General features: G+C 46.9%; 1 protein-coding gene across 1 annotated transcript in view; it reads left to right on the top strand.

Annotated features, from left to right (window-relative positions):
• The first annotated feature begins 1188 nt into the window (after nucleotides 1-1188).
• VPS37B (VPS37B subunit of ESCRT-I) overlaps nucleotides 1189-10732 on the top strand; it is a 65026-nt gene continuing 55482 nt past the window's right edge. Inside the window, exon 1 of the mRNA XM_078667578.1 lies at nucleotides 1189-1435. Coding sequence (XP_078523704.1) covers nucleotides 1331-1435 — 105 coding nt within the window. The 5' untranslated portion in view covers nucleotides 1189-1330. The remainder of the gene's footprint in view (nucleotides 1436-10732) is intronic.

Below are 10732 nucleotides of genomic sequence, written 5' to 3'. Positions count from 1 at the left end.
TTCATCTTACACACAAATCACACTCAAATTCTTCTTTTCATTGCACCTCTCCCATTTCAACTTCTCGGTCCATTTCCCCTACACCTGCTGTGTCAACCTTGAACAGAGTTTCCAGAAATTGTTATTTTCCAGCTAGATTTAAAGATTTTTATTTGTCAATGTAATTTCACCTCTCACTGTGTTTGTAAAATAATTTATTTGCTTTTGTTAAAAAAAGGGAGATGATGTAATGTACTGAATTGATCTAATATGTAATTCGATGTTGTATTTCGTCTATGTTCTTTAACTTGGTTCTTATTGTTGTTCCATGTCTTGCGCACCTGTAAGGAATGTATTCCTTCAAAGGTGCATCGCTGGGTGGTGTCTGTTCTTACAGAAACTCCAACTGCTGAGTTGGACATTCACCAGAACAGATGTGCTCCAGTGAATGCTGATTTATCTTGAAGAATAAACCTACTTTCCTGATTCAACTTATCCTGCTTGTACTTTATTGGTTATTTGGAAAGGAAGTTCTTCACACTTGATAAAAAGTTTTTATTCGCTGCTTTCTCTGCATCTGAAAATGTTTAGCTTAATTATATTTTACTGTTTTTTTCTAAAGCGCCGTTACACTCATTAGATATGATAGCACCGCAGAACACACAAAAAAGAACTTGCTCAGAATCACGAGGTGTTCCGCTGAAGCATGGTTTACAACCCTCGTTTACAAGTTCCCATTGCAATGTGATTTCCTGCGAGGGCATCATAATGCTAACATGTGATGTTTTCACTGTGGGGTCATCAATATGCTTTTCAGTGCTTTTCAAACCTGTAAAAACGTACCTCCTTTTAGTCGTACATTGTTGGCAGGTGTGCGTGGTGCATTTCCTTACCCTCCTGCGTCTACTCTACTTCCACTCCTGTACCTGTTCCCTGTGCTACCTCATGTTTACCTCTAGATGTTTACTTCCTTTGACTCTCCTCTATCTGCTTCTTCCATTGACCTGCTGTCTGCGGATGGTGCAGAAGGAGTACATCTAAACGACCTGCCTAGACTCCACCGACCGATATTTTATTTTTAAACATAATGTGTCATTAGAGCTCTTCGTTCGTTTCCCTTTTAGGATACTTGTGAACAGAAGCCCTTTCGTCACTTCCGTCGACGTAGATCAACTCCGTCTGGGGGTATCCTCGGACACTGACGTCACGTCCGCTCCTCCCTGGGGGCGGGACGAAGTTGGAAAGTCTCCTGGGCGCTTCCGGTCTGGGCGCAGTCTGCATAGCCCGGGCTGCGGATAGGAGGAGGCGGGAGGCTCCGGAGGAGGCACCAGCAGCAGCTCCAGGCGGCACCATGGCCGTGGATCTCAGCAAGTTCAGCGGCCTGAGCCTGACGCAGCTGAACGAGCTCCTGGAGGACGAGGAGAAGCTTCGCGAAATCAGCCTGGAGATGGACGAGGTGAGAAGCGAGGGCCATGCCTGGAAGAGGGCAGGAATATGGACAGTGATGAGAACAAGGGACCCTTCAAAGCAATCACTTACTGCCCTGCTGGAAGGGGCCCCTTGGGGTCTCCCTTCAAAGTCCTGGGTGCCTTTCTCCATGTAATGCAGGCTTCGACCCCCCCAATGAGGGGGAGGTAAGGTCTCACTAAAGCGAAGGGAGGGCCCCTCTGAGGGAGGCCTCACCCTCACGCACCGTGAGCCAGGGCAGACCAGAGGTCCCTTAGCTGAGGGCAGACCCTCTCTTCCGCCTAAGACAAAGAAGGGTGAGGCGGCCTCAAAAAGGGGGGAGCCTGCTCCATGCAGAGTCGACCCCGTGGTAACGAGGGTCTCCTTTCAGGGAGCCCCTTCCGGAGACCAAGAATTAGTAGAGTGCTCCCCTCCCTTGCGACGAGGGGTAAGAGGACTTTTGGGATGTATGTCCCCAAGAGTTGCCTGGTTACCCCCCAACAAGGAAGCAACCCCCGCCCCCAAGAAAGCGGCCAGGTGTCAGGACGAGCCTGGGCGCCCCAGAGAGGAAGCAGGTGGCTTGCGTCCCATGAGAAATACTCACCCTCCTGACGAGAGGGAGGAGACGGGGATTCGGCCAAAAAAATCAGTCAACCCCAAAGAGGAGAGAGGGCGGGTAGAACTCACGGTGGGTTGGTGGGCAGTTTATAAACCCGGTAGGAGGCTTGGGTTCCAAAGAAGGGGCGCGATCCTCCCGTGGAGAGCACGGGTGGACTGTCTCCTCCAGAGTAGGGGGGGGGGGCACAACAACCCATTCATGATCTGATGAGGGGGCAGAAGGGCAAGCATCCCCTTCATGAGTGAGAATCGGCACCGAACCCACTTCTTAGAATGAGGTAAGTCTTAAAATCGCACGGGCTGCCCTTGAAGAGACGATTGAGCTCTACGAATTGTTTCTTTCCGTGGGGAGCAAAACACTGCCCCTTCTTTATCGCTTGTGTGCCTCAAGGCTTGTCCCTGTCTCTCTGCCTGCCATTATTCCTTTGCTCCCTGGGAGTTGAGGTGGCTCTGGCGTGAACCTGTTTTTGTTGCTTGGTCTGTTTCCTGGATCCACCCCAGTCGTGTCAGATTTCCTCAGTTTGCTTTAAATGTTTTAACTTTACCATATTCAGCAACTCGTGGTTGCCCTTTCATTCGGCTTTTCCCTGATGTATCTCCTTTCGGGTAACCTGAATGTTTTAACTGTCCGTGTAGGCCCACCATCTGTGCCCATCGCGATACTCCTTTGAACGACTGGAGCTGACAGTGTCAAAATCTTGATTTCACAATCACTCTGATAGTCACCTGTGCTGGCAGCCACCTGTCAAGATTGCCCACTTCTCAGTGGGAGGGACGTAGGCAGCTGGTAAATGGCCTTACTCTCAGGATATGCTTGGCCAGATATGTTTGTAATACCAGCGTGGTCTTTGGTGCTGTTAATTCTGGGGAATACAAAACAACTGATTCCGAAAAAACTCGTTTTGGCCTTCTTCCATGGTTATCTCATGCAATGCCATGGCAATGTACAGCAAAATGTATGCATTGTAGACTATGCAAAAAGGGAGAGGAAAACAATATTCACTTAACTTACATATGCCCAGACTTGATGGACGAAAGAACGAGAGTACTACGGGATACATTTAATAGCCGGGGAATTCGAACTTGTAGTCAAGCCCTCATAAGATATTTTCATTCAACAGATATAGATTTGAGCGCTGCTTTCGTTAAATTCATGCTATTGGCAAAAATGAAATTAGTTTCTGGTGAATTGTCTGATGTAAACTTGGATGAAGGAATTTGGGGGGAAAAATTGCACTCGTGTTTATAATAGTAGAAATAAGAAATAATGTTTGTGTGTGTATGTATATGTATGTATGTGTATATGTATGTATGTGTGTGTGTGTATATGTATGTATGTTTATGTGTGTGTATATATATATATATAATCTGTGTGTGTAATTAGTAGGAAACTCAGAAGAATTTTAATGTAAAATGAAAATCAAGTTCTTCTTTCCTATTGTACTAATTTTATAGAGCGCTGCCATTTTAACATGTGTATAATGTATGATTTAAAAAAATCTAACAAAGTATTCCACCTTTATAAATATTGTTAATTGAAAAAGTAGACAACAGACTTTCCAATATCCCTGCTTTCTTTACTGAAATACCCAAATATATGCCTTAATTGCATTTCAATTTTATTTTTGTATTTAACATGTATATGAAGTGCTTCATTTCACCTTTCGGTTACTTCAGCGTTACTATTACAGAATTTTTGTCTTCCTTTAAAACAGAGTCCAAAATTAATCGTTATTCTTCAGACTTGCAGCCCTGATCGCTTTTGGTCAAGTGCCCTTCATTTAGTAATTGATAAGAGCCACACTTGATCTGTGCTTTCCTGTTTCCACATCATTTTGTGTTTGCGCATCATTTACCTCGTCATGTCAATGGTTCGTCAGGTATGTCAAACTTAGATCATCGTGGGAAGAGATGCATACACTAAGTTGTAGTAAAACAGCTTTAATCTATTAATTTTAATCCTGATACGCTTATTGCAGTGAATTGATACTGGATTACAACACCTGGCTTGGCAGGCTGGATTGTTCCCATGAGGCACAGGGTCAAGACTGATTTGCATATGGCCAGTTCTAAACTGGGGTAGCATGGTGAGCAAAATGTTAATGTTACCACAACTTGTAAATTGCAACAGCTGTCCTGGCGCTGACAGCAGAGCAACTGACACGTTCGGATGGAGCAGATGCAAGGGCTGCGCTGCAGGAAACAGGTGTGTTTTAATGGCCTTCCTGAATTCTAGGTAGTTGTTGAGGCCCCGGATATGAACAGGGAGCGAGTTCCAAAGGCGAGCCGCCCTACTGCGGAAGCAGCTGCCTCAAGCCCGGACTCTCCGTGTCCTGGGAACCACCACCAGGTGTTGATCTAGTGAGCGGAGATGGCGTGCGGGGACGTAAAGCGAAAGCAGGATGCTAGGGGTGGTGAATTTCAGGGCTTTGAAAGTGATGCAGTGCGCCTTGAATTCAATTCGCCTGGCCACAGGCAACCAATGCAGCTAACGAATGGCGTCTGACACAGGGCAGGACCTGCGCAGGCCAAGAAGGGTTCTTGCTGCTTCGTTCTGGGCCCTTTGTAGCCTCAAAATTTCAGCCTTATTAAACCCCCAGATACAGAGAGCAGGCATAGTCCAATCTTGACAGTATTGATGCCTGAATGATGGTCTGACGTGTGGGTGGATCAAAGAAACCCAATAGGAGTCTGAGCCCCTGCAATAGCCCGAAGCAGGTCCCTGCCACCTTTTTGGTTTGAACTCAGTAGCTAAGGAACAAGTCCAGCCACACCCCCAGATTTTTTACGACCTGCTTGGGACGGGTAGCACTACCAAGGCTTGCAGGCCACCAGAGCTCACTCCACTGACCATGTTCCTTCCCTACCAGCAATACCTCCGACTTGCTGGCATTCAGGTGGAGGCAGTTGGTGGTCATCCACTCTGTGACTGCCGCCAGATCGCCCTGAAATTTAAGGGCGTCCCGCTCGGTGACGCTGGAGGGTGCCACCACCAGCTGAGTATCGTCAGCGTAGGAGACCATGGTCAGTCCTCTGTCTTGGCAACTGCAGCCAGGGGTTGGACGTAGAGATTAAATAACAGTGAGCTAAGGGAGGAACCCGGTGGTACCCCTTGTTTGATGTGGTGTATGCCCTAGGCATAGGGAGGGACTTTTACCACAAACGACCTCTAACGAAGTGAGCCACTCCAAGGCCGAACCAGTAATCCCCGCCTCCTCCAGGCGGTGTAGCAGAATGGCATAGGACACTGTGTCAAACGTGGCACTGAGATCCAGGAGAATCAGTGCTGACGTTCGCCCAGCATCTAGTGCAGACCAGAGGTGTTCTGTCACAGCTAGGAGAGCAGACTCCATACTGGGGCTTGGTCGAAAGCCATTCTGGGAGGGGTCCAGCGTGTTGTTCAAGGTCAGGAAGTTTGACAGGAGGGAGTTGACATAAGCCTCCGTGATCATTGACGCCCACGGGAGTAGGGAAATAGGGCAGTAGTTTTCTGGTTTGGCCGTGTCCAGAGATGTTTTTTTGAGAAGGGGTATCACCGTGGCCGGTTTCCATGCCCTTGGCACGGCTGCAGTGGCGAGGGACATGTTTATCACCTGCCCCAGGGAATATATGATCACAGGAAGCACTTTCCTTAATTGGTCTGGTTTAAGAGGTTCTGCAGGGGAACCTGATTTAAGTTTCCCGCACAGAACTTGCAGCTGGTCTGCAGGGATTAGAGGAACGACTTCCAAGGTATTAACCCTTTGACAGCATCGTGCTACTTGCGGGTTGATAGATGCAGTCGGAAAGGACCTATGGAGGGTGTCCACCTTCCTAACAAAGAAGGTGGCGAGGTCCTCGCACTGCTCGTTGGACTTGATTGTCGGCCCTGCATCGGCCTGCTGAGATTTAAGACTGGAGAGTATCGAGAATACGCTCTTCGCCAGATTGTGGCTCTTGCGGATTCGATTGGCATAGAATGCTGATTAATTGAAGTAGCATGTTGAACGAGGCAGGGGAAAATTTGCTGCAAGGTAAGATTAACCATGTTCAGGTCTCGCATACTAGACAGCATATGCACGGTCTATGTTAGACATTGTTGGCTTACAATAGGTTTGGAGTCCACACATTGCATACTATTCATTGTCTTCATTGTCACTTTAATTTGCCTACTTCATGTTTGTTAGTTTGTTTGGGTTTTCCCTTCCTCTTCTTGCGTTTGTACCTCCCTGGAGCACAGACACATTACTTATGTCCGTCCTCTGCTATTTTTTTCTTGTATTCCTCTTTTTTAAATGTAAGCGCTCCTGCTTTCTTCCCAAGAAAGCTTCTGCCCCCCCCCCCCTCTGTGATGTGTTGTGCTATCTCTCGCCCATGTGTTTCCCTTTTCTCCATTTCCCTTTGTTTTTTGTCTCCAACTCCTGTGTTGTTCCCCTGCCTTTCCGTTGCTCCTGCCATCCTACCCTCCATGATTCAAACCGTATGTATTGCTTCTGGGCTCCCTTTCACTCTGTTGTCTCATGCCTATGTTCACACCTTTGTGCTTCAACTCCCAGAGAAGCTGAGGATATTTCCATCTGCTTCACCAGGGAACAAATGGTACACTGGTCCCAGCGGAAGCCTGATTGGACTCTTTTGATCCCCCCGGAAAATACGTTATAGAGCTGGAGGGGCCTAAATTGATGCAGGGACATATTACACAATGCAGCTCGACCCTAAGATGGTGGCCGTTTGAGGGACTTTCGGCGAGCGTATCATCCTTTCCCTAAGGAACCGTGCTGCAATACTTTAACACTTGATCACTCATTATTATTTTAGCGGCCGCTGCGGGCACGGAGCGCCCCTATGCACAACTGGTTATTTCACCACGCGTCCTTTCAATATATGTGGGCTGACCCCAAGATGGCGCCCAAGTCAAATTAGAACTTTAATGCTTTTTGCATAGCTCTGGCACCCACTACACTCTAATGGCAGCCAAATCATTCTCCAGCCTTCAGTAACAGTAACTAAGCACCAGGCGGCCAGCAATTGCCTGGGAATCTCATTCTCAAACGTTTTAGTTGCATAAAACTGTATGTGGGGTAGCGGCGGTCTGCCGCGGGGGAAGCGGCACGACTGACAGCCCCATCAGCTTCCAATGACCTGGATGATACTGGGGGCTATTAAGTGAAGCCTCCTGCTAGGCGGTGTAGGCTGACGAGAGGGATCACTCCAGAGTTGCCTAACTCTACGATGGCGGCCTATCCTGAGGAAACTTTATCTGTGGGACTTGTCGGTGCCTACAGGGAAAAAATCGAAATACCTGAGTCCGAGGCGAGTGGCCGCGAGACCACTCCCCTGAAAGGTTGGACTGGAGTCCGCATGCTCTTGGCGCCAAGTGAGCTTAGACCAGCTGAAGAGAGACGAGTGCCGGAGAGATGGAGATTTGAGGCAGACGGCGCCTCCCTGTAACACCGGGACTGGTGCGGCCGATGGATCTATGATGATGCCCCCTAGGTAATAACCTTTTATATTGTACTGACCGCTGAGCCCGAGCAAAATGGCTGATGCCCGGTGGAGCGGTTTCATCAGCTATAGAGGAGATTGACTTTGGTTTTACCCCCTTGGCCGTCACCTACCCAGCCGGACATTGGACATTGTTTTTCCTCGTCTCTCTGCTGTGTCTCCTTTCCCTCCCCTACCTCCACCCTCCCTGATCCTTTGGCTGCCTCCTCCCCCTCCTCCCCCATCCAGCCTTGCCTGACTTTGTCTGTTTTGCTTTTTTATCCCTACACCCATGTCTCATTCGTCCCCCACCCATCCTTACGCTCCTATTGACTCATATCTGTTTCTATTGTATTCTATTGTAACTGATGTAACTATATACAATCTGTTCTCATGTAAAGCGCTCTGATACTTCCGGGTCTAGCCAGCGCTATATAAAAATCTTTAAATAAATAAAATAAGAGCGACAATCGCGGCCCGGGTTGTGGAGGAGATGTGACCTTTGCCTTTCTTTCACTGAAGTCCTCGACTCTCCTCTCTTGAAATCTAAGAGCACCTGTGCCCCTGCCCTCCCAGAGACCGCAGAGCGAGGACCGGAAAGGAGCAAATCAGTTGTTACTTGTTTCTGCTCCACACGTTTTAGATTTGACTCAGATGGTTCCATAGTTTACAACATGAACATTTTTTGTTCTCAATTTTGAGAGGGGTTTTAACTGTCTGCAGGTAAGTGTGTTGTGATGCACTGTACTTTAAATGGGATGAAAAAGGCGGGGTGTCTCTAAAATGTAAGTAACCTTTATCGTGTATGTTTAATTAAAACCATTTACAATATACATGTCTTCTATTAGAGAGAAGTTCCTAGTGGTCCTCCGCATTACTTTTTTGAATAGTGCGTTGGCGGTTGGAGTGTCCCAGAGTTGGGAAAGACCTGTAGTTGCAAGACTGTGTTTTAAGAAGTTTCTGGCCGGCGATGTTGTTTCGGTGCTGTAGTTAAAGGGTTCACGGAGGCATTCTTGATTTTATGCCAACAGTTAATATAGACCCCATGACTTGCTAAGTGTTGTCTGGTGAGCCCAAATTCTGATCTGAGCTGCAGAGGCGTAGGTTGGTATATTGAACAGGTCCGTTAGGCTCTGATAATATTGCTGTCCAGGGTTTGGGGCTCTTCCTCTCAGGACTTTGCTTCCGTATGAGATGGTAGGTAGGATTATGGATTGGGCAACCTGAACTAGAGGATAGAGCATGTGGCCTATCAGCTTAGATTTTAGCTTCTTCAGAGTTGTTGCTAAGGCCAGTCCTTTCCTTCGGATTGTTTCAACATGACTAGCGAATTGGTCACTGTTATCAATGGTTACGCCTAGGTATTTGTAATGTGACACATTCTGAATTTCTATGTCCCCCATATGCCAGACATTAGATTTTTCCAGGTCCTTTTATAGACCTAGTTCTTGTTTTCTCAAGATTTACTTCTAGGAAGTTGTCTACGGCGTAGCCCTGTAGTGCGTTCAGTAGGTGTTGCATGCCTACTTGAGTGTGACTGATCAGAACCACTTTGACAGCATATAGGATGCTGGATAAGGCCTTACCACCCATTCTTGGAGCATGTGCATTGCATGAGTTTAGGGTCTGCGTCAGGTCTGCCATATAAAGATTGAACAGGGTTGAGGTGAACACACACCTTTGTTTAAGCCCTTTGGTGGTAGGGATGTGTCTAGAGATGTGTGCCATAACCCAGTTTTACCTGCACCAAGGTTCCTGTGTGGAAATATATTCGCATGTCTCTAGTCTGGCATTTACCAGCTTGCTAGTTTTTCACAGCCTTGCTCAATATAAGTTGTCAAATGCTGCCGTGAAGTCTGTGAATCAGAGGTGCAGGGCCTATTTGGTTGACATGGCCATGTCCATGAAGAGTGACATGAATAGGATGGTAGTTGTGCCGGTTGCTTTGCAGAACCCTGTCTGGTTGAATGGAATAATTTCATGTTCCTCGGTCCAGTCTTGAAGCTCAGCTAGTAAAGTGCCGGCAAAGTATATCAAGCAGGGCAATAAGGCAGTAGTTTTTCTGGTAGGTATTATCGCTGGATTTATGAATTGGAGAAATGACGAAGGCCTTCCACGAAGCTGGGAGTTGACCCATCTGCCTGATTTCACAGAAGATCAGGTCTAATGTATCTGCCTCAAAATCTGCGTCTTGTTTGAAAATGGCTAGTGGAGTTCCATTTGGTCCTGGTGCTTCCTCTCTCCTGCCCTTGGAGATTTGATGTTTGATTATGGCTAAGCAAGTTAGCCTACCTGCTTCCTGGTATAGTGTGATGGTGTCCGGAGAGTAGTTGTTCTGTTGGTTTCCGGTTGAGATTGGACCTGTCGTTGCGCTCTCCTGGGCGTTTCTTGATTGTTGGTGGAAGTGGGGTTTCAGGAAGTAATCCAGGTCTCCTCCGAAATGTGCGATCTGTTTCTGCTCCACAAGTTTTAGATTTGACTCAGATGGTTCCAACAGTTTACAACATGACTATTTTTAATTCTCACCTTTGAGATGGGTTTTAGCTGTCTGTAGGTATTAGTCTGTTGTGATGCACAGTGCTTAAAGTGAGATGAAAAAGGCAGAGGACGTCTCTAAAATGGGCACGGCCTAAGTAATTAAGGATGTAGCTTAAAACATATGAACTGCAAGCCTGTGCTTTAGTCAGCTTGCTGCCTGATCAGCATTTACGTGCCTCTTCTTTGTGAGTTTTCTGCTATTGCTTCCAGGTATATCGCACAACAACCAGCATATGCCTAAAATAAGCCAGACCTATTAACTTTGTTTGTGCTTGTCAGCAGTCTGGCATAAAAGGGTAATAATTATGATATTGTTGTAAATAATTAGAATTGGTTAACACCAGTGGTACATATGTGACCATCACTGTGTGCGCTCTGGAGAGAAGCCAAGGATTGAATGAGGTTGTAATCGGAACACTGTATGGCCCACTGACTTGCTGAGTAACGCTTTAAAAATATTTACTAACGCAAAATATGCACTGTAAATACAGTGACATATTCCTAAAAGCATTGGCAAAGCTAATAGGCCCCAAATGTGAGACCTACTGATTTTGCCAATGGCTGTTGTAACCGCTGTTATTGCATCTATACCTGTTGAAGGCATATTTCTGAGACGTGCAAAACAACTGAAGCATTTCATTTCATGCACTATAACCAGGGCAGTTTCTGATCGAAGTCGCGTGTTTTT

This window comes from Lissotriton helveticus, chromosome 11 (assembly GCF_964261635.1).
Source record: "Lissotriton helveticus chromosome 11, aLisHel1.1, whole genome shotgun sequence".
NCBI classification, from domain to species: Eukaryota; Metazoa; Chordata; class Amphibia; order Caudata; family Salamandridae; genus Lissotriton; species Lissotriton helveticus.
The sequence above is the reverse complement of the archived record's forward strand: the minus strand, read 5'-3'. Positions and strand labels throughout refer to the sequence as shown.